We start from the raw sequence: 23,962 nt of genomic DNA, 5'->3' as shown, positions 1-23,962 counted from the left end.
AAGAGGAAATGCGGTCCTGGCCATCGAGGGTCTGCCAGTTTGATGGCAAGACAGGAGAAAAACACACTCATACACACACACACACACACACACTCACTCACTCACTCACTCACTCTACTCTCCCTCCCTATCACCACACTGAGCTTACACTCAGGAGAGGGGCAGAGGGAAGAGGAGACACAGTCTCTGTTCTCAAGGAGCTGGAAGCACACCTTCACATATACACACACACACACACCCCAATCCCCCCACCACACTGTGCTGGCTACTGGGTGAGGGAGTCAGGGAGGAGGAGGAGGAGGAGGAGAAGAAGGAGACAAAGTCCTTCCTCTTGAGGAGTTGCCAGCCTGACAGCTGGGAACACACACACACACACACACACACACACACACACACCTGCCCCCCCCCACCTTTCCTCCCTCCCTCCTCCCTCCACCCCCCCGGGCTCCCAACCTAAACTCTGATGAATCCCTGGGAAGTGGCAGGGGGAGGAGGAAGAGGAGACAAGGTCCCTGCCCTCCATGGGCTTCCTGTCTAGTAGGGGAGAAAGTTAGTATTATTGAGGGTCAGGCAGGTACTGGCTGATAACAGTGGCCTCTAAACCACATCAAACATCCAGCATCCAGGATGACCCCTTTGGGGTCAGATAATAATAATAATGATGGCATTTGTTAAGTGCTTACTATGTGCAAAGCACCGTTCTAAGTGCTGGAGAGGATACAAAGTGATCAGGTTGTCCCATGTGGGGCTCACAGTCTGCATCCCCATTTTACAGATGAGGTAACTGAGGCCCAGGGAAGTGAAGTGACTTGCCTAAAGTCACACAGCTGACAAACGGCTGAGCCGGGATTTGAGCCGGGAGTCATCTGACTCCTGAACCCGGACTCTTTCCACTGAGCCACGCTGCCTCTCGTGGCTCCCCCCTCTCCATAACCCTTCCACACCCTCTCTGCACCCCTCCCCCTTCACACAACCACCCGTAATAAGGCCCTAGATGGAATCTCTGCCTCCCGGGGTCTGTGTCCTGGGCTCTGTGCATGCAGAGACCCCAGTACACAGTGCCATCTGAGCACCTGGTGCACTCAGGCATTTGAAGACATTCACCTGGAGGGGAGGAAAACCGTGAAAGCCGTGCTGGAGTACGCAGACCTGGTCTTCACCTACGTCTTCGTCCTGGAGATGCTGCTCAAGTGGGTGGCTTACGGCTTCCAGAAGTACTTCACCAACGCCTGGTGCTGGCTGGACTTTCTCATCGTGGATGTGAGTCCTGCCCACAATGGGGCCAGCCACAGGGTGGGGGATGGAGTGGGGAGAGGCTGGACCTCCTCATTGTGGATATGAGTCCCACCTGTCTGTCTGCCATACTGGGATCTGCCATGAGGTGAGCGGTGGAGTGGGGAAAGGCGGGGTCTCCTCATGTGGACAAGAATCTCACCCACCCACCCACCTGACCTCAGGGCTGAGGCCCGCTCTGGGGTCCAGGAAGGGGTGGGGAGAGAGTTGGTTCTCTCACGGCCCATGATGAAGAGATCCATGTTGGGTTTTGCACTCTGTAATGAAACCTTGTCCCTTTATGTATGCTTACTCACGCCTCTAATGAATGCTGACCATGACAATCAATCAGTCAGTCGATGTTATTTATTGAGTGCTTACTGTGTGAAGAGCTTAGAAGAGTATATTACAACTAAGTTGTGTGAAACTGTGGAGACCATTCCCTGCTTTAGGATGGTGGAGGCTGCCCTTCTACTCTGAAGCTGGCTCTCCAAGCCACTGTCCTCCCGCTCCTCCAGAACTCCAGGAACATCACTGAGGATTCTGTGGGGATGACAGTCCCTCTCTCCCACTGGGGTGAGGAGCCCCTCATCCCCATTCCTAGCAACCAGTGACCAGGTGGGAGAGACAGAAAGAGGTCAGGGATCAGAAGTGTTTTGGAGTTTTTGTTGAACTTTGATTTTCCATGCTGTCCCTGCCCCTCCCCTTTCTGGCTCCATAGCCCCCCGTCTCCACAGATGAGGAAGAGGTTGGTGGAGAAAGGAGCCTCAGGGGTCCCTGATGAGAAGCAGTGGACCCTCTTTGTCTGGAGATTTGAAAATGCTTCTAGAAAATTTGTGCCGAGGTGGTGGCAGAGCCAGTGGCTGAGGCAACTGCAGGTGTAGAGACAGTGCCAGATGGAGGTAGGGACAGTGGCAGTGGTAGGAGTAGGGTTAGTGGCAGAGGCAGCTGCAAGAGCAGAGGCAGTGACAGAGAGAGGCAACAATGGGGGCAGTGGTAGGGGTAGGGGTAAGGTTAGCGGCAGAGGTACTGGCGGTAGCAGTCTTCCCTTCATTTTTCTGTCAGTTCCCATGCTGGGGGTTGGATTAACAGGTGTCTGGTTGGCCCCAGCTGGATTCTGGTTGGCTCAGTTGGACTCTGAGAAGAAGATGAGGGTCACTCCTCAGCCTGGTGAGCGGGGGGGCAGGTGGCCCAGCTGCAAAGGCCGGTGGGTCCTTGGGGATGGGCACTGTGGGGGTGCTTGGCCCTTAGTGGGCTCCAGTGGGGCCGGGGCAGGGGTGGGGGAAGTGGAAATTGAGGAGGCACGTACCTTAGGAAATCAGGACGGGGGCTGGCCTCCCTACTGGCTAACTGGGAATGAGAGGATGAGGGGAGGGGCTGACGGAGAGGTGATCCTGAAGGCACCCCAAGACTCTATTTGGGATCCAGGGACAAGATGGAACTCAAAAAACTTTTCTGTTATCCATCCCCTGACAAGTCTTCAAGGCACCAACCCCAGGGGTTGCCTCCCCTCCCCACCTGTCTGGCCGAACACCTGGAACTTGCCACCTGGGATTTCAATTTAATCCCCTTAATATCCACCACCCCTGGTCACCAGGCCAAGAAGTGACCCTCTTCTTCTCAGAGAGTCCAACTGAGCCATCCAGAAACCATATGGGGCTGACTAGACACCCGTTAATCCATCCCCACCATGGGAGCTGACAGAAAAGCGAAGGGAAGACTGAGTCAAGGAGAGCAAGGATCTTATCCCCAGTTTACCAAGGGGGAAACAGAGGTTAAGGGAGAGTAAGAGCTCGTTATGGGTAGGGAACGTGTCTGCTAACTCTTTTGTATTGTAGTCTCCCAAGGGTTTAGTACAGTACACTGCACATAGTAAGTGCTCAATAAATGCCATTGATTGACTTGCACAAGGTCACACAACAGGCCTGTGGTCACACAACAGGCCTGTGAGTTCCCTGGACTCCCAACCCCATGCTCTCTCCACGCTGCCTCCCTCTCTGTCCGTCTGCCAGTCCATGTGTCTGCCTGTAAGCTTGAAGTAGGAGCTCTGGAGGGTCTGGCCCTGCCTGCAGAACCAAGCCCCTGCCCCCATTTTGGGTGGGCAGTGGGCAGGTATGAAGGTGGCCATGTCTGGCTTGGTGGCGGCGGTGGCTGAGAGCAAGGTGACTCGCAAAGTGTCCCTGGGCCGAGCGTGGAGGTAATTATCTGGCGATGACTCACATAAAAGCTTCCCAGCAGCAGGAACAGCACACACTGCTCCCGGCCCAGCCGCCCCCCGATCACGGTGGCCACGCTGGCGGCAGCGGGGGCTGCTTCCCCAAGACAGAAGGAGATGGGAGACAGCAGAGGCCAAGGGCCCTGGAGAAGAACCCCGGAAGGGCCGGGGGATGGGTTTGGAGTGCAAAGCCGCATCTGATCTGCACCTGCACCCAGGGCCCTGGAGCACGCCAGCCAACCCAAGGCAGGGGATGGTCTGCTCTCTTCCAGAATGTCTCCAGAGACACCCCTTCCCTCTATCCCAGGGTTTGGGCCCCCGATGATCAGGAAGTGCTTCCTTGACTCTAGCCACAGTCTCTCTGGCTGTAGTTGAAACCCTTTGGGTCTCTGGTGACCTAGCCAGGCACCTCAGGCTATCCAAGCAGATGGGAATTGGACTTTGCCAGAGGGGGGAGGTGTGTGCTCAGTGCATCGCTAATGGACCAGTTGAGCCCAGAACTGGCACTGGGGGCTGGGTGGATAAGGGAGCGGGGCCCCTGGCTCGAGGCAATGAAGAAATACAGGAGCAGTTGAGATCTGAGCTTGAGGTCCGTTTCAGTCTGAAAAATCAGTCCCCCATGGCTTGCCTCCCCATCAGATTAACAGCCCCTCGAGGGCAAAAAGGAAGCAACATGGCTTAATGGATAGAGCACGGGCCTGGGAGTCAGAAGGGCCGGGGTTCTAATCTTGTCTCTGCCACATTTCTGCTGTGTGTCCTTGGGCAAGTCATTTCACTTCCTCTGTGCCTCGGTTACCTCATCGCTAAAATGGAGTAAGAGTGTAAGCCCCATGTGGAACAAGGACTGTGTCCAACCTGATTAACTTGTATCCTCCCCAGAGTCTAGAACAGAGCTTGGCACATAGTAAGCACTTAACAAGTACCATCCCCCTCTAGACTGAAAGCTCATTGTGGGCAGGGACTGTTTGTTGTTATATTGTACTCTCCCAAGCACTTAGTACAGGAGTAGCATGGCCTAGTGGCAAGAGCATGGGCTTGGGTGTCAGAGGTCATGGGTTCTAATCCTCCCCCCGCCACTTGTCTGCTGTGACCTTGGTCAAGTGACTTCACTTCTCTATGCCTCATCTGTAAACTGGGGATTGAGACTGTGAGCCCCACATGGGACAACCTGACTACCTTGTATTTACCCCAGCTCTTAGAACAGTGTTTGGCACATAGTAAGCGCTTAACATATACCATAATTATTTTTAGTATTATTATTACTGTGCTCTGCACATAGTAAGCCTTCAATAAATATGATTGAATGAATGAAGGAAGGACCTTGTCTCCTCTTCCACCTGGCTATTCCACCAAAGCCTGGTTTGGATTGTGTATGCACTGATAGCGACAAACTCTGGGGATGAAAACTGTCCCAATTTGCAGTCAATCGAGCAATTTTGAGCGACTGTTGAGTGTGGAGCACTCTGCTAACCATCTGGAAAATTAACATAGAATGATCCCTGCCCACAAGAAGTTTACAATCTAATGTAGGAGATGTACACATTAATTTCTGATAATTAGAGCATTTATTAATTGTTATGGACTAAGGGCTGGGGTAGATACAAGATAATTAGGTTGCTCATAGGCCCTGTTCCCCATGGAGCTCAGCTTCTTTAAATAGTGGTGGAGTAGCAGAATATCTAAGTCCAGAATATCTAAGTCCTTATGTATAAAAATGCAGTGGGAGGTTTTCTGTGCCAAAGTGCTGAGATGATAGGAAGGTGGAACTTGGAAAGAAGAAATGTTCATCAGGAAGGCCTCCTGGAGGAGATAGGATCTCAGAAGGGGAGAGATAGGGGCTGATGGATTTGAAGGGCAAAGGAATTCCTGGTAGGGGGTGAGCAGGGATCAGAAGTGGGAGTGTTAGGATTGAGGCACAGTGAGGTGACTTTAGGAGGAATGGAGAATGAGAGTTGAGTTTGTAGCAGAAGAAGAGACTGGTTAAGTAATGGGGAGGGACTTGGTGGAAAGTCTTAAAACCAATGATCAGGAGTTTCTGTTTTATGTGGAGGGGAATGGACAACTACTGCAGGTTTTTGAGGAGTTGGGAGACATGCGCACAATGGAGTTTGAGAAAAATGATCCAGGCAGCAAAGTGTGAACTAGAGAAGGGAGAGGCTGGAAGCAGAAAGATAGCTGAGGAGGCTGATGTCATAGTTGAACTATGGTAAGCTGGGTGTGTGGACCAGGATAGTGGAGAGGAAAGGGTGGATCCAGGGAATGTGGAAGAAAAACTGGATTTTAGCAAAAACTGGATTTTAGTAAACAGGGTTTTAGCAAAGCTTGGGTGAGTGTTCAAGGCGAAGGAGTTGAGGAGAATGCCATGGTGGCAGATTTCATTTATTTATTCATTCAATCTTATTTTTTGAGTGCTTACTGTGTGCAAAGCACTGTACTAAGTGTTTGGGAGAGTACAACAGACACATTCACTGCCCAAAATGAGCTTACAGTCTAGAGGGGGCAGACAGGAGGACAGCGATTTTGTCAACTGTGATGGGAAAGATATGGGGAGAAGAGGATTTGGGGCAGGAAGATGAAGAATTTCATTTTGAGCATGTTGATCTTGAAGTGTCATGGAGACATCCACGCAGAGAAGCAGCATGGCCTGTTGGAAGGAGCCCAGGCCTGCAAATCAGATGAGTTGGGTTAGGAGAAGCAGCATGGCGTAGTGGATAGAGCATGGGCCTGGAAATCAGAAGGTCATGGGTTCTAATCCTGACTCTGCCACTTGTCAGCTGTGTGGCCTTGGGCAAGTCACTTCACTTACTGGGACCTCAGTTTCCTCACCTGGAAAATAGGAATTGAGACTGTGAGCCCCAGGTGGGACAGGGACTGTGTCCAACTCGATTTGCTTGTATCTACCCCAGTACTTAGTACAGTGCCTGGCACATAATAAGCACTTAACAAAAACCATTATTATTATATTATTATAATATTATTATAAGGGAAAGTCCTTAACTTCTCTGGACCTCAGTTTTCTCACTGATAAAATGGGGAATAAATACCAGCTCCCCTCCTCATCCCACAGAGAGGGGGTAAGAGGCAGAAGAAAGGAAGTTCCCTTGAGGGCTTTTTTGCCCCTCCTCCATCTGAGCAAACCATGTGATGTCATCACCTCTCAGATGTCTCTAGAGGCAGAGACGAGCGGAATGTGTGCAGGTGACCTAAGCCCTTTCCCTGTGTCTCATCCAGGTGTCTCTGATCAGCCTGGTGGCCAATGCCCTGGGTTACGCTGAGATGGGTCCCATCAAATCTCTCCGGACACTCCGAGCCCTGCGGCCCCTCAGGGCCCTGTCCCGCTTCGAAGGGATGAGGGTAAGGTGGCTTACCTATGGGGATACCTATGTCTCTGTATGAGACAGTGCATGTGTCTAGGTCCATATGAGCGTGTGTGTGTGTGTTCCTATGTGTGTGTCCCTGAGCTAGTCTGGCTAGCAGCATGGTATGTCATGGACTAAGCTCTTGGGGCAGCCGCTTGGCCGGTATTTGTTTATCTGTGGGAACCAGCAGGGTGAGCGTGCTGGGGGAGGAGAGTCGGTTCCCTGCATCTGAGCCAGTTCCAGCCACGTCTGTACAGCCGGCCTGGCGTGGGCGAGGTGATTGGAAAGGTGAAGTGTGTGGGCACAAGATCCCGCCAGCTTGTTCCTCCAGAAGCAGGTCTCCAGCCTCCCAAGGGAGGAGCTGCCCTCTACAGAGGGAGACAGTGCGCACACCAGAGGGGCACCGGGCCTGCAGCTCCCTTGCTCTCTGCTGACTAGCTGATGCTGTCCCACACAGGGAGGGCTCATCCCAGGGTGGGGGGAGTGGGGGGTGGGCGAGGGATGGCCTGAGCCATTGGCAGAAGGGTTTCCAGGGCAGAACTGGGCTCCTTCCAGCATATTCACCGGTGCCGTGGTCCCTGGGCATCAGAGAGCCGCAGTGCTTATGTCTGTATGTCCCCAAGGCTATCTGTTCACCAAGTGACTGTGTCTGTATGCTCACGAGGCTGTCTCTGTGCCTGAGCACCTGGGTGTTTGTCTCTGGTGCTGATGGATGCATGTCAACCTACCCCGTTGATACCCAGAGGACAGATGGGAGCTGTTTCCCCTTGTGAAGGCACTGATTCTCAGTGCCATTTGACCCAGTTGGACCCAACCTGGGGCCAACAACGAAGTTCCCAGGGCTACCCTCATAGGGTGTGCTTCCTGGGGCATGATGGCCCCAGGAGTGGTGGGAGGAGATGGGGGGGCATTCACATCTTCTCACTGTGGGTCCAGGTAGTGGTGAACGCCCTGGTGGGGGCCATTCCGTCCATCATGAACGTGCTGCTGGTCTGCCTCATCTTCTGGCTCATCTTCAGCATCATGGGGGTCAACATGTTCGCCGGCAAGTTCGGACGCTGCATCAACCAGACGGCAGCAGACGGCGAAACCCCCCTGGACTCCTCCCTCGTCAACAACAAGAGTGATTGTAGCCTGCTCAACACCACAGGAGAGCTGTACTGGACAAAAGTCAAAGTCAACTTTGACAATGTGGGGGCCGGGTACCTGGCCCTCCTGCAGGTGGTAAGCCCCTGGCAGGCATGGGTTGGGCTGGGGTGGTGGGTTCCTCCAGATACCTAGAAAGAGGACTGAGAGGGGCTGGTCAGCCAACCCCAGCAGCCAGTGTGACTAACTGTGGCGGCTGCTCCGCTGACACAGCCTCTGCATTGTCCCAGTGCAAGCACTTGGCAGTCGAAGGAGATGAACCAGGACATGAGCAGGGTCTCATAAGGAAATCCCAGGTGGCAGAGAGGCAGGGGTGGAAGGGCAGAAGGCAGGAGTCCCATGCTGTACTCCCAGTTCCACCTCTGCCCCACTATGTGACTTCAGGCAAACCACTTGCCCTTCCGGAGCCTGTTTCCCCAAGTGTACAGTGGGTGTTGCCAATATGTGTTTCATGGGAGATGCCACCTGGCTAGATTGTTGAGTGGAGTTCCTGCCCTCTGTGAACAAGGATGGGCACCTACACACATCCTGAGATCAGCCAATGTCAGTGGTCACTAAAGGATAGTGAAAGATAGGCCAGAGTAGGTTGGGGGAAGGGGCCATATCATGCTGGCCCTCTCTGCTCAGCTGCTCCAAGTCCCCTGCCTCAACCTCCGGATGGTCATCCCACAGGAATCTCGCAGCTCGGTCCTGGATCTTTGCCCTGGGTATAATGACCCCTGCTTGTCACCCTCCTCCCCATCTGTCCCCCCTCAACCAAACCCCAGGCGGGACTTGGGGAGGGACAGTGAGGTCATTGGCAGGAAGCGCTTTGGGAGCTGAAAATGCCACTGCCATTAATTCCATTCCCGTATCCTGGTCACCGGCTTCTGCTGATTCCAATTCCTCTCCAGAGGACATGGAGCTCCCAGTGGCTCAGCCTCGCACCTCCTGCCGCATCTACATTCCCAACCGAAACCAAGTTGGCTCCCGCAGCCCAGATTCCTCTGGGCTTCATCACCCCATGCCTTCAGTGGAATGTGGCCAATGCCCTCCCCTAGTCTGCCTGGCCCTACTCTGCCCTGTCCAGGGATACCCTTCCCTGCCCGGGACTGCTCCGTCCTGCTCGGTGCTCCCTTGCCCTGCCCAATGCTTGGACTTTGCTTCAGGGCTTCTGCAGAGGGTAGAGGCCCCACCCTGGGGAGACATCTCCTCACCCATCCACCCAGTTGGACCCTTGGACCACCTCAATGGGTACCCCCTCACCGGTCATTAGCCTGAATCTCAGTAGGGTGATTGAACTACCAAGGCAATAATCTGGGGAGACTGATTTGGCCTGGTCACTCTCTGAGCCTTCACTGCTGTGGATTTGGAGAGAAAATCCTTGGAAACCAACCAGAGGATCCGGGCCCCTTGGGCCCGAGTGTCCTGCCCAATGGTGTCATCTGGCTTGCCTGCTGCTGTCTGATAGGTATGAGCCTTCCCCAGGCTCCCCTGACAATAGTAGGGTCTCACTGACCCCCAAAGCCCCCTAAGTGAGGGTTGGGCAGCTGGTGAGGGGCTGACGGCTGTGCTGTTTGTAGGCGACCTTCAAGGGTTGGATGGACATCATGTATGCAGCGGTGGATTCCCGGGGGGTAAGTCCACTGGATTCCCTCTCCCTGCTGGGCGGGGGTGGTATGGGAGGAGGAGATCTCTGCTCTCCCAGGAGTGTTCCCATCTCTCCTTTACACATAATCTCCCCTGCCCGCCTACTCCCCTCCACCACCTGCATGTGGTCTAGATTGTGAGCCAGTTGTTGGGTAGGGATTGTGTCTATTTGTTGCCGAATTGTACTTTCCAATCACTTAGTTCAGTGCTCTGCACACAGTAAGCGCTCAATAAATGCAATTGAGTGAATGAATGAATGGTCCAGCACAGTCCCAAGAGTGAGGTCCAGATGCTGGGAAGGGCTGGAGCTGGGCCCCTTGGCAGTGGTCTCCCCCGATCCCTTGCAGTATGAGGAGCAACCTCTGTGGGAGCACAGCCTGTACATGTACCTCTACTTCGTCATCTTTATCATCTTTGGCTCCTTCTTCACACTCAACCTCTTCATTGGCGTCATCATCGACAACTTCAACCAGCAGAAGAAAAAGATACGTATTTGCTTGGGCCCCTGCCCTTTGACCTACCTGCCCACTGGCTGGCCCTCAGGGGAAACCAAGGGTTGGCAAGAGAGTCTCTCTTTGCAGGGGTGGTAGGCAGAGGACATGGCCCCTTGACTCAGTCCCTGCTCTTGGAACTGATCCACCATCTCACTTGGCTTGGGGGCCGTTGTAGTGTGGGTCTTGAGGCAATGGGTGGGAGGTTTCAGTGACAACTGACCAGCTCTGACATCCACACTTGCGGCCTGGCTGTGGTTCCCCCCACCTCCCAACTCTAGCCCCACCATCTTGAAACAGATGGCGCGTGCGCGCGCGCACACACACACACACACACACACACTCTCTCTCTCTCGCTCGCTCTAATTCTTACACTCACTCTATGAGAGCAGAGCAATCCTGTCCCTTGGTCTGATCTACCACCGAGCTGATTATCTGAGTCAGCTCAGGACCCTGTGTCTGCAATGTGGCCCTGATGGGTTTGGTGCCTCAGACTAGTGGATCCCAGGGGAGCTTGGTTATCAAACCTTTCCAAGCTGACTGCTTGGGCAGATCTTTGGCTTTCTGTGGCCTGGGGCTGTCTCATTACAGTCCACAGCCATGCCTATGCTCCCATCTGATCCATGCCCTTGCCCCTCCCCTTCTCTCCAACCATTCCCTGCCCTGATCCTTGCCCACATTTGCCCTAGACCTTTCTCCCCCAGACCCAGACTACCCCACTGCATCAGGGCAGGTCTGTGGTAGCTCAGTATCCAATAGGGATGTGGGAAACTGCCTCCTCCTGTGCCCACAGCATGTTTTCAGGGTGTCTAGCCAGTGTGGTTGCTCTGGCTTCTCCCAGGTGAAAGAGTCGGCCGTTCTATTTTCCATGCACTTAGGGGGCCAGGACATCTTCATGACGGAGGAGCAGAAGAAATACTACAACGCCATGAAGAAGCTCGGCTCCAAGAAGCCTCAGAAGCCCATCCCCCGGCCGCTGGTGAGGTCATTGGGCCAAGTGGTCACTCAGATCCCTGAGGGGATAGGATGGTTGGCAGACACAGTTTTAGGCCTAGAGGGGTTTTCTTGGTCAAGGATAGTATCTGGCATCTCCAAGCCTAAATCTCCCCAGTTCTGCTCATGTCCAAGTGCCTTCCCCCAGCTGCCTGCAGTGGTGCCAGGCTAGGAACTGGCCAGGAGGAGGCAGCGGGAAGATTGAGGTTAGAATGGACAGACTTGATACCAAGAGCAAAGGTGGTCTCTTGCTCCGGACAGGATCCTCCCTTTGGGCCACTGCTCCTTCCCTAACTTACACCCATTCTGTTCCCCAGAACAAGTACCAGGGGTTCCTGTTCGACATCGTCACCAAGCAGGCCTTCGACGTCACCATCATGGTCCTCATCTGCCTCAACATGGTGACCATGATGGTGGAGACGGATGACCAGAGTGAGGGGAAGACCAATATCCTCGCCAAGATCAACCTGCTCTTTGTGGCCATCTTCACTGCCGAGTGTGTGGTCAAAATGACTGCTCTGCGCCACTACTACTTCACCAACAGCTGGAACATCTTCGACTTTGTGGTGGTCATCCTGTCCATTGCCGGTGGGTTGGCCAGCCCATGCCAGGGGTCTCTCCCACAGGGCCACAGGGCCAGCCCATTTCACATTCCTTTTCTCAGACAGGGCAGTCTAGGATGGAGAAGGGAGACCTTTGGTCACTGTGACTCGAGGTTACTAGGATGCCCAGATGGCTGGGAAGGGCACACCCAGGGGTTAATGGGGAGTCTATGCTGACAAAGTCACTTCCTACCCCTGGGAAGGAGGGTCACTTAACACTAACCTCAACCCCGGGTCAGCAGTCGGGCCCACCACCAGCCCCTGCCCCAACCTGGCCATTTGCACACAATTCAGCCTCTCTGACTGACTCCATGTCTTTCTCTCCTTAAGGCACAGTGCTCTCGGACATCATTCAGAAATATTTCTTCTCCCCCACGCTCTTCCGGGTCATCCGTTTGGCTCGTATCGGCCGCGTCCTGAGGCTCATCCGCGGGGCCAAGGGCATCCGCACTCTCCTCTTCGCCCTGATGATGTCACTCCCAGCCCTCTTCAACATTGGTCTACTCCTCTTCCTGGTCATGTTCATCTACTCCATCTTTGGCATGGCCAACTTCGCTAACGTCAAGTGGGAGAGCGGCATTGATGACATGTTCAACTTCCAGACGTTCGCCAACAGCATGCTCTGCCTCTTCCAGATTACTACGTCGGCTGGCTGGGATGGCCTCCTGAACCCCATCCTCAACACGGGGCCTCCGTTCTGTGACCCAAACGTCACCAACCCCAATGGCTCCAAGGGCAACTGTGGCAGCCCTGCCATCGGGATCGTGTTCTTTGTCACCTATATCATCATCTCCTTCCTCATCGTGGTGAACATGTACATCGCCATCATCCTGGAGAACTTCAGCGTGGCCACCGAGGAGAGCACTGAGCCGCTGAGCGAGGATGACTTCGACATGTTCTATGAGGTCTGGGAGAAGTTTGACCCTGAGGCCTCTCAGTTCATTGGATACGAGGCCCTGTCAGACTTTGCTGACGCTCTGCCTGAGCCCCTGCGAGTTGCCAAGCCCAATGGAATTAAACTCATCCACATGGACCTGCCGATGGTGAGCGGGGACCGGATCCACTGCATGGACATCCTGTTCGCTTTCACCAAGCGGGTGCTGGGGGAGTCGGGTGAGATGGATGCCCTGAAGATCCAGATGGAGGAGAAGTTCATGGCAGCCAACCCGAGCAAGGTGTCCTACGAGCCCATCACCACCACGTTGCGCCGGAAGCACGAAGAGGTGTCTGCCATTGTAATCCAGCGGGCATTCCGCAGCCACCTGCTCCGGCGCTCTGTGAAGCATGCTTCCTTCCTCTACCGCCAGCAGGTGGGCGATGGAGGAGTCCCGGGGCCCGACCCGCCCGAGTGCCGTGGTCTCATTGCCGATAAGATGGGTGAGAACTTCTCCCGCCAATCGAGTCCCACCTCCTCCAGCTTCTTCCCGCCATCCTATGACAGCATCACCCGCATCACCGGCGACCGCACCCAAGCTCAGGGATCCAACTCGAGCGGGAGTGGAGAGACTGGGGGGCTGCTAACACCCTGGGGTGGGGACCGTGAGTCCATAGTCTGAGGCCAAGTGGTGGGGCAAGGGCCGGGGTTGGGGTGGGGAGCCTGCGGGAGAGTCAGACTGCAGAGCATTGGGCTACCCTGGTGCCCAGTTGCCCCCAACTTCCTGCGCACAGGGCCAGGAGCATCTGGGTTGGCTGCTGCCAGGGTCCCTCAAGCAGACAGCAAGGGTCTCAGTGGATGTGGAGACCACAGTGATTGTCTGGAAGAGAGGGCGGTCCAAGGTCTTGCAATCTGACCTTGCCGGGTGAGTTGTGCTGGGCATCGGAGTCCTGGAGTGAGCGAGCAAGTGACCTCTTCCCCTGGGCCTAAGGGAACATGAGTTCCCGGAAAAGGATTCCAAGCAGGTGGTCGAGTGGGAATTGGGAACAAGCTGCCTTCTCACAGGATTTCGCATAGGAGGCTGGGCTCTGCGGCTGAGATCCTCCCCGTTGACCTCTCGGCCCATGAGCGGGGACCCTTGCCTGGGTGCCCTCATATTCAACATCCTCATACAGTCACTGGTGTGACCCTGGGCATGGGACCCCACCCTGCCCCCCAGGGTGCCCCACTAATATTCAAGGGAGTTGGGCCTATTGACATCTCCCCGAGATCTACTAGACTGCCTGCCTCCTGGCCCCCCACTATGTCTGTACCTCTGTGGTTGGGGGCATGACCCCAGGCTCCCAAGGGATTGGAGCTTCAGTCAAGAGCCATGTGGCCCAGAGGGAGAATCAAGCTCAGCGCAGATAAGATCCGCTGCACGGGACCCTCATAGTCATGGTGGTGCTTTCTGCCTGGAACCTGAGGAGGGGGGAAGCGATCCCAGCACAGGGCTGGACTGTGGGAGATGGGGATCTGGGTTTCCCAGCAAGCCTTCCTGGCATTGAATTGATACATGGGGGTCCTCAGCAAGAGTCCCAGAGCAGGTCCGTGGCTCTGGCACCCAGGGCCACTGGCAGACTCAGCTTCCCCCTGGGTGCTAGGGGTCACTCTTCTGAAGGTATTTCCTAAAGACACTCCATGTTCAGCTACCCTGGATAACCATTTCCATCTCCCATGAAGCAGAAGGTGGGATGGGGGTGAGAGACTTCATCATGCGCTCCACTCTCACTCTGCCACTCCCTGCCCCACAGACCTGGACTGAGGACCCCAGTGCTTCCAGTGACAGCAAGTGGTCCCCCTTCTGAAACTGCTATTTCTGCCCTATGGACACAGACCAGCCGACCCCCAGGCCTGAGCACAGGGTCAGCGAGGCAGGGTGACTGCACTGGTGGGGCGGGGGGGGGGGGTCCATGCGGTGCAGGGGGCAGGCACATACCTGACAGGAACAGCAACTGTATTTCTCTGGAGCCAACAGGGATGTATCTCTGGGCCCTTGGCAGCAGGGATGTATGTCTGGGCCCTTGGCAGCTTCCAGCCTGGTGACCCTATGAGACAAATCTTGGGGACAAAGCCCCCAAGCAGAAGCTGGTTTTGAATATGCAAGCATGTCAAGATCCACTAGGGCAGCTGGGCAGGCTGCACCCATTGTCTTCACGTTGCCCAAGCTCGCACCTCATCGGTCAGCAGGAGTAGGCCCAGCCCCCGGCTCCCAATGTGATTTGGAGTGAGCTGCCCAATCTCTGTGCCTCAGTGTACCCAGGTGTGAATGGGTTTAACAATATTTACCTACCTCTCTGGGGCGCTGGCAGACTGGATGTTCATGTGGGGTTTCGCACCCCAAGGACAGGCCCTGCTAGAGGGGAAAGTATTATTATCCTCCGTCTCTGCCACGGCCCTACCCCCGCCCCCCTCTCACTCTGCCCCACCCATGGGAAGGTGAGCTTCGTTTGCTTTGACTCTGCTGTGTGACTAGGTTTCAGCCCCCAACCCTGCCCCAGTTTTCTCAGGGGGAAAAGCTTATTTTTCTATGAAAATTCATTCACCTTCATGCACAGAGAGTGAGGGCCCATTGGTCCCCCAGCCCTACTTCTACCCAGGTCCCAGGCAGGGATAGGTTCCGAGGGTCTGCTTATGGGTTAAAGGTGGGACCCAGGTCCTGCCAGGGTGGGCTCGGTAAATGCGGAGGCCCGGCATGGGAGTTCTCAGCCCCAGGAGGCAGAGTGGGGACAGGCCATGGCCTCCGTAGGGGGGATGGCCCTAGGTGCCAGTTTGGGAGCACCAGGGCCAAGTTCTCATCCCTGGCCTCACAGACCCGAGTCAGAAATCAGGCTGTGTGAAACAGATCAATAAAGGCTCATGGACACGAGATATGGTTGAAGTTATTGCTCGGCTTGTGGAGGGCAGCAGAGAGCCTTAGTCAACCAATTAGTGGTATTTATTGAGCACCAACTGTGTCCAGAGTACTGTAATAAGAACTTCGAAAAGTACAGTACAACAGAGTTGGTAGATATGTCCCCTGCGCACAAGGAGTTTACAGTCTAGAGATAGGGATGAATATTAAAATGAATCACAAATAAAGACATTAGTGCTGTGGGGCTGAGGGTGGGGTGAATATCAAGTACTCAAAGGGTACAGATCTAAGTGCAAGGGTGACACGGAAGGGAGAGGAATTCAGGGAAACGAGGGCTTAGTCCGGGAAGGCCTCTTGGAGAAGTTGTGATTTTAGTTGGGCTTTGAAGATGGGGCGACCGGTGGTTTGTCAGATATGAAGAGGGAGGGAGTTCCAAGCCAGAGGAAGGATGTGGGCAAGGGGTCATTGGTGAGGTAGTTGAGATCCAGGTATGGAGAGTAGGTTGGCAGCGGAGGAGCAAAGAGTGCAGACTAAGTTGTGACTGGAAATCGGTGAGGTAAGGTAGGAAGGGCTGAGCTGATTGAATGTTTGAAAGCCTATGCTGAGGAGTTTCTGTTTGATGTGGATGTGGAGGGGCAACCACTGGAGGTTCTTGATGAGTGGGGACATGTGGACTGAATGGATTTTTTAGATAAATAATCTAAGCAGCAGAGTGGAATGGGGAGAGAGTCTGGCTTTGGTCTGGTCTGCCCCTAAGCCCAGTTGGGCACAAAGTGGGCCAAGCTGCATCCTCCTCAGATGGCTGTGGAGGGCCAGACCAGAGCCAGGGACTCCTGCCCTCAGCCCCTAGCCCATTCTGCTGAGTGTCCAGAGAGGGGCTAGTCCTGGGGTCGCTGTGGACCTAGTTGCACCAAGTGGGGCCCAGCTGACATTGGCCACACCATTAAAGCCATAGGCTGGAATCTGAGTGGTGATGGCTCCCCCAGACCCGGTGGAGAGTTTGGTTAACTGACCATTCCAGGAAAGCTGACCCCAGGCAGGTTCAGCTCCTGCCCCAGTGGGTCCTGCCCCCTGCCCCAGGTGCCAGAAATGATTCTTAGGGTCTGGGCAACCCACTCCCTCGGGGGGGGGCAGTCTGGGATTGCGGGCTCCCTGTCCACAACAGGGCACGGGGCTCTGTAGAGGAGAACAGGGGCCTTGGGTGGCAGCTCAATGTGCACAAACAGACAAACCGGGCCCTGACCCTGGACAACCGCAAGGCCATCTCACCTGGCCCTGCTGCCTGGCCCTAGACTGAGAAAGAAACTGGTGCAGGGAGGAGAGCTGTACTGTTGTATTATACTCTCCCAAGTGCTTAGTACAGCGCTCTGCATACAGTAAGCACTCAATAAACAAGATTGAATGATGAGAGGGGAAAGAAGCCTGTCAACCTGTTCCTCAGGGCCAGCTGGGCAAACAGGCAATCAACTAGTTAAGCAGCATGGCTCAGTGGAAAGAGCCTGGGCTTGGGAGTCAGAGGTCATGGGTTCTAATCGTGGCTCCACCACTTGTCAGCTGTGTGACTTAGGGCAAGTCACTTAACTTCTCTGTGCCTCTGTTACCTCATCTGTAAAATGGGGATTAAGACTGTGAGCCCCATATGGGACAACCTGATTACCTTGTATCCCCCCCAGTGCTTAGAACAGTGTTTGGCACGTAGTTAGTGCTTAACAAATGCCATCATTCTTATTATTATTGCTATTAATCACCTACCAAGTGCAGAGCACTGCACTGAGCGATAGGGCAGTAGCACTGCACAGAGGTGAGACACATGGTCTCTATCCCCTAGGTGCTGACTATCTGATGGAGGAGACACACAAAAAGACAGACAAATGGACTGTGGGAGCAGGAGGGAAGCAAGGATGTATCTAGTGGCAGTTAGTTTATGTTGGGCCAGACCAAGTGCCGGACATGGGTATGGGCCAGTGCACTAGGCTGTTGGAAACCCATCGGAAAAGACCATTTGGTGTTTTGACTTCAAGCAGAAGGGCCAGGCTATGTACTCCAGGACTGCAGTTTCGTGGGTGAGATGCTTGCCTGCTCTCTCTCCCTTCACCTCGTCCTCCTCTCCTCCCCCAGCAGGACTAGCAAGTCCCCTAGCAGGGACTGAGTCAGACTCCTCCTCTGGGATGGCACTGGGCCTGGGGCACCAGCTGGCACTTCTCTGTCTCCAATCCAGCTGGCACCCTGCTCTCTGAGGAAGTGTGGGTAAGTGTGTGTGTGTGTGTGTGTGTGTGTGTGTGTGTGTGTGTAAGGGCAGGGGGAACCCTAACCAGCTGCCACCTGCCCTTCCCTCCCACTTGCTCCTCCTGCTGCCAGTGGGAACTGGAACCAGGAACCAGACATAAGAGTTAGCAACCCTGGGTCTCCAAAGACACAAGCCCCCAGCTGGGCAATGTGTCACCATGGTGGTAGCCACATGCACACAAGTACACAACTGACTGCAGCTAGGCACTCACACACATGCAATCTCATATAGCCACTCAATTGTACCCACAAAAGCATACACATGCAGGGATGCACACAAGCACAATTACAAGACCTTTATGCAATTACCCACTGATAAACACACCCTTTCACCCAAACACACTCCACACAAACATGGGTGCTCACCACACTCCACCTCACACATGCTCTCAAAACAGAGCCTGAGAGCCAGAGTCCTGTGTCCTAGTTTCAGGGCTACCCTGTGACCTTATAATGCATAATAATTTATTATATGGTACTAAGTGCAGCGGTAGATGCAAGATCTTCACATTTTTCAATTCTTATTCCATATGGGGCCCTCAGTCTAAGCAAGAGGAACCTTGAGTAAGTCATCCTTTGTGGACTCAGTTTCCTCATCTCTATGATGGGTTTGCTATGAGTTTACCCTCCCCACCTCCCAGGGATGGTGTGAGGGTGAATGAGCTCAGTGAGTGAAGCATTTCTCTGTGATGGGTGAAGGGGCCTGTTGTCCAGGACTGGCAGGATAGTCTTTGTATGTTCAAAGTGAAGTGAGAGCTCTGACACTTTCACCCCTGCCCCCAAACACACTCTTTCTCTCACTCGCTCCTTTATTATCAATCACTCTCTCTTTGACTCACTCATATTCACTCACTCTCATGTTCTCACTCTCTCACACACTCCCTCTCACCTACTCACATTCTTTCTCACACTCTCACACTCTCACTTGTTCTCTGACTCTCACTTACTCTCCAACTCTCACTCACTCACTCTCTTGCTCACACTCTCAAACATGAACCCAGAGAGAAGGGAAATAAAAGCCCCTCCTTCACTCTTGGGGTCCTCCTTCTCATCCCCTATCTTCCTCTCTCTTCCACAAGCACTCCTTCCCCGAGTCCCTCACTGCCTGTCCACAGGCTCCCTTCCCAGTATGTTCCATGCCTGCCATTCTCCTCCCCCCTCTTCTGCAAGTTCAGGGTGGTGTCCCATTGCCCAATACCCCCGGCCCTAGCGAGGAATGGGGTCTGTGGCCCCTGGGATGGGAGAGAGGGGCTGAGTGAGCCTGGAAGTGTGGTCTCTGGAACCTCCTACCTCATCCTATCCCAGATTCCAGACAAGCAGGCAGGGAGAAGGACAGACTGACAGGCTGGTGACTGGAGAGATGAGAACAACAGGCAGAGACTTTTTTACTTAGAGAAGGATCAGGATGTGCTCTGGACAGAATACCCCCTTGGTGGCATGGACAGTCCTGAGGGGCAGGGATCAGAGGTCATAGTGGATAGATGGGGACTCTCCCAGACATCTAGAGCATATTTTGAGGGAGACACAGAATAGGGATGGGCCATGGAGGAAGCCAGAAGACCCAGTCCTGCCTGGTGGTAGACAGTCCATAGCATTTGACCAGAGTGGGGGTTGCCTGCAGGGGGGCTTTGGGAGCCCCTGGCCCTATCGACCCCTGGTGCCTGCCTGCACCATCCCCCCTGTGCTGCCCTGCCCCTGCTGGCCCCTTCCTTCCCCTCCTTCCCCTCTCCCAATCAGGGGGCTACTGAGGTCAGCGCAGCTGCCTGCCACATTCCTTCCTGCCTCAAACCTCCGGGCCAAGTGTGCATCCCCAGGTCAGGAGTCATGAGTCATGGGTTCAGCAGCTGCCCCTGTGGGCAGGGCCGCATCCTTCTGGGAAGGTCCCCACAGATCCAAGGTCTGGAAGCTCCCCACAGTTCTGGGTCCTGGGTCCCTGCAGGTCTGGAGGTGGGAGGCCCCTGAAGGTCTGGGGCTGGGAGGTCTCCACAGCACGGAGGCTGGAGAGCTCCCCTCTTTCCTGGGGCCAGGTTCTGGAGGGCCAGGGTCTCTGCTGTCCCAAGGCTGTCCCAAAGACCAGCTCGGCCCACCCTCTCTATGTAGGCTTGGCCCTGGGCCAGGGGAGAACCATGCCCTAGTGTTGGCCTAGCTCCCATTTGGAGTGGGAGGATGGGAGTGTTGAGGGGCCCATAGATGAGAACACAGGGACAAGAGCAGGGGACAGAGACATTTGTGGCAGGGATGGGGGGAGAACACCAAAACCAGAATGTGGGGGCTGAGTGCATGGAGATGAGAACACAGAGTTTGAAGGACAAGGAGCTGGGGGAAAGGGGGGCAGAGAAGATGGAAGGACAGAGGGATGAGCAGGGCATGGGCAGTTTTTCCAGCAATTCCAGGATCCTCTTGCCAGGCTTGTTGGTCAGCCTCTCTGCTCCAGTTTCTGTCTCTCTTTGTCTCTAAGCTGAGAGTAGCCCAGCTGGGGCTGGAAGAGCCAGGCCATGGCCTCAATTGAGATCAAGACCTGTGCCACTCAGCCCCTGACCCCCCAGCCCATGCCAAGGTCAGGGGACATGTTCAGAGCTGGCCTGGACCCCAGGTCCCAGCCTGCCTGAGGTGGTGGAGCTTCCTGTACAGAACCCAAAACTGGGAGCCAGAAGGCCTGGGTTCAAGTCCTAGACTGCCCCCTTGCTTGCCGAGTGGCCTCGAGGAAGTCACTTCACCTCCCTGAGTCCCATGTGGACCAGAAGTGGCCCTGGTCAGATCCCACAGCCAGGAATGTCCCTGCTACCCCCTCCCTCCCCTGTCAGCCACAGTGGGGCCGCCCACTCTGGCTTCCAGCCAGGGACCAAAGGAGATTTCTTTTCCAGAAAGCAGATTAACCCAAAAGCTTTTCATGTGTGTGAAGGCCCAAAGAGTAGAATAATTACCAGACTTAATCCTCCCTGCCTTGACCCCCGCCCCCGCAGTCCCTGTTTCCCCGTCAGTGTAGTCCCGGCCTGTTGTATCGCTCTAAACCCGGCTGGGGACCCCGACCTGCCCTTGGTCCTGGGTCAGGGTGGGGGTGGGCCCGGCAAAACGGATGCCAGGCTGAGCTGTGATGAGGGTTTGGAGATGTCAAACACCCCCTTATGGAGAGCAGCCAGGGGCCCCACGTGATGTGGTCACGTGAAGGCCATGAGGAGGAGCCCTTGGGTGAGAGGTGTTTCGGTGTGTTTCCATGTTCCAAGCGCACAGTAGAGTGTTCTGCCCCCGATATGGGCTGAGAACATCACTCTGCGCATAGTAGGTGCCCAGCATTGCTCTTCACACAGAGGACGTGCCCAAGACAACACTCTGCCTGCAGTAGATGCCCCAATACAGGGGCTGAACATACAGAAGGCGCCTGAGTGAAGGGCCTGGGAGGGAGCGGGTGGCTACTGCGGCCACTATCGCGCCGGAGACAGGCGGGCGGTAAACTCATTAGCAACTGTTATCTCTGCAGCGGCTCTCTGAACCTATCCGACAGCACAGTCAGCTTGGCATTTCGGCTCTTCGCACGCCGTCGCTGCGGAGGTGTGAGCGGTGTTGGGCGGAGCGGGGGGTTGGGGGTCTGGAAGCTCCCCTCTCCTAGAGAAGTCTCAGATGGGGACTTCAAGCCACACACCTTGGTCAGTCCGAGCTGCCAGAAACAGAGGGGATATATTCCTGGGAGCCACAGAGGGAGAGACCATAGAAGAGATAGCGAGAGATGAATAATAGTGCGATTTGTTAAGCGCTTACTATGTGCCAAACACCATTCTAAGCGCTGGGTAGGCACAAACAAATCAGGTTGAACAAAGACCATGTCCCACACAGAGCTCAAACTCTTAATCCCCATGTTACAGATGAGATAACCGAGGCCCAGAGAAGTCAAGGTCACACAGCAGATAATTGCGAGAGCCGGTATTAGAACCAAGTCCTCTGACTCCCAAACCGGTGCTCTATCCACTAGACCATGCTGCTCAGAGAAAGATGAGGTACAGAGACAGAGAGATTTGGAGAGAAAGAGGCAGAGATGGAAAGATGGAGAGACAAGTAGAGTGAAGGGTTTCGTGCCCCCTTCCCTCCCCCAAACACCTTAAACGCAGGGACAGCCCTACCCTCCCACCTTCCCAAGGCTTGAGCTTCCACCTCTCCCCCCCGCCTCTAGTGACCCCGCGCCCCCCGTCCACGTTGGGACCCATCAGGGCGACACCTCCTCCTGATCTGGATCGGCTGCAGTGACAGGCTCCGCCCGCCCTCTCGGAGGGTCCCTGGGCCCTGTCAGTGGCAGCCGCCCCCTGTCTCCCACCCCCACTGCCAAACACAAGCTCTCTAGGGTCTGGTGGGGAGTTGAGCCCGGGGCGGGGGGTGTGGGTGGCGGAGCGGGTATTTCGGAGTCTGTGACATCACAGACAAAGCATCCTCACAGGCGGAAGGAGACAGAAACCCCGGCGGGGGGGGAATTGGTCATATGAAGCCACCGAGCCAGTCAGGGCACCGGTGGTGGCCCAGGCCATGGGTCATTGAGCCCCAGGGCGAGTCCGGCCCTGCACCCTGGGGTGTCTGCTGCTCCAGCCACTCGGCTGCAGGGATGGAGGCCCGAGGCTCTGGACTTTGGCAGGAGGGGGTCCAAGCGTGTGACCAGTTATGCAGAGGAGAGGCCCGATCTGCGGCCTTGAGGAATCCTGGCCTGGAGGAGGAGACGGGATGGACACAGTCCCTGTCCTGTGGACATGTAAAGGGGTCGGACCATGGGAGAGAGTCTGAAATCAGTTGGAACCCCCAAGAGTCACAGTTTGCAGTGTCCATTGCGCCCCGGGGTCTCAGTCCACTGCAGTGGAGGTTCAGCTTTCTCCGAGGAAAAGCAGGAAAAGCAGCATGGCTTAGTGGAAAGGGCACGGGATTGGGAGTCAGAGGTCGTGGGATCTAATTCCTACTCTGCCACTTGTCTGCTGTGTGACCTTGGGCAAGTCACTTAACTTCTCTGTGCCTCAGTTACTTCATCTGTAAAATGGGAATTGAAACTGCCAGCCCCACATGGGACAACCTGATTCCCTTGTATCTACCCCAGCACTTAGTACAGTGCTGGACACACAGTGAGCACTTAACAAATACCATAATGTGTATTATTATTATTACCTCTCCTTGAGCAGAAGCCTGGGCAGCCAAGAGGGCTGCCCCCAGCCTTAGCTGGCACCCCTTGGCCCGACCTGCAGGCTGGCTTCTCTGGAGGCACCTGGGGAAACTGAGGCCGAGAATGGGCGGCGAGAGGATCCATGGCGAGCTGGGAGCCCCATCTGGGGACTCCGAGCCCCCGGCCCTGCCCAGGGAGACTACCCTGGTCAAAAGTTCCGTCCCGTCTGGGCCGCCACAGCGCGCTGCAGCATGTGCAGCACCCCAAGCTGCCCCCTGGCTGCCGGGCCAGGTCCCGGGGGCACTGAGATCCTTCCTGCATCAGCACAAGGAGCGCCTTCCTCCTTCCCGCACCCATGCCCAGGGCTCAGATGTCGCCGCCGCGGCTGATCTGCGTTGGCGACCTGTGCGGCTCGCCGAATCCGGAGCCGCGTTTCCTGAGTCCGGAGCCCGCGGCGTGCGCAGGGCCATCTGATCCCGCGTGCCGGGAGGCAGGGGATTAGGGCCCGGTGGGGAGCGGAGGGAGTGGGGGGAGGGCATAGAGGAGGAGGAGGAGGGGGAGGGTGGCGGTGGGGTTAAGTTTGGGGGTAGGGAGGAGAGCAGGAGAGGGCGAGGGAAACAGCTGCTCCGACTCTTCACGTCCAGCGGCGCCTGCGGCCTGGCTTGGGGAAAGGGTGCTGAGGCTGGTGCGCTCGGGGAGGGGAGGGTGGGGGGGGGCCTGCCCTTCCTTTGCCCCCGCCGGGCATCGCTGTGGCTGGGGGTTTGGTTGTCTACTCTCCGAGACATGTCCGGCCTCGCGGGCCCGTCCTGGCACCTCGGGTTACAGCTACCCCAGAGATGGGACCCAGGGCGCCTGCTCGAACAGCGCCAATGACCAGCCTCGGGGAAGGGCCACATGAGACAGACAAGTAGGCCGACAGACGGATGGACAGACAGATATTTTCTTGAGTTCAGGGCACTTGTTTCAAGATCAATTCACCAGTGGTATTTATTGAGTGCTCACAGTGTGGAGGGCCCTGAAGTAAGCATTGGGGAGAGGGCGAGATGCTATAGGAATTCGGCCTGTGTCAGA

General features: G+C 55.4%; 1 protein-coding gene across 2 annotated transcripts in view; it reads left to right on the top strand.

The window, feature by feature from the left end:
• Positions 1-14,522, top strand: part of LOC100087403 (sodium channel protein type 5 subunit alpha-like) — a 64,096-nt gene extending 49,574 nt beyond the window's left edge. For both annotated transcript variants that reach the window (XM_029077768.1, XM_029077767.1), the window contains exons 21-28: positions 1,087-1,260; positions 6,719-6,841; positions 7,783-8,070; positions 9,555-9,608; positions 9,969-10,106; positions 10,987-11,091; positions 11,423-11,693; positions 12,038-14,522. In XM_029077768.1, coding sequence (XP_028933601.1) covers positions 1,087-1,260; positions 6,719-6,841; positions 7,783-8,070; positions 9,555-9,608; positions 9,969-10,106; positions 10,987-11,091; positions 11,423-11,693; positions 12,038-13,263 — 2,379 coding nt within the window. In that variant the 3' untranslated portion in view covers positions 13,264-14,522. The remainder of the gene's footprint in view (positions 1-1,086; positions 1,261-6,718; positions 6,842-7,782; positions 8,071-9,554; positions 9,609-9,968; positions 10,107-10,986; positions 11,092-11,422; positions 11,694-12,037) is intronic.
• The last annotated feature ends 9,440 nt before the right edge of the window (positions 14,523-23,962 follow it).

This window comes from Ornithorhynchus anatinus, chromosome 13 (genome assembly GCF_004115215.2).
Source record: "Ornithorhynchus anatinus isolate Pmale09 chromosome 13, mOrnAna1.pri.v4, whole genome shotgun sequence".
NCBI lineage: Eukaryota > Metazoa > Chordata > Mammalia > Monotremata > Ornithorhynchidae > Ornithorhynchus > Ornithorhynchus anatinus.
The sequence above is the reverse complement of the archived record's forward strand: the minus strand, read 5'-3'. Positions and strand labels throughout refer to the sequence as shown.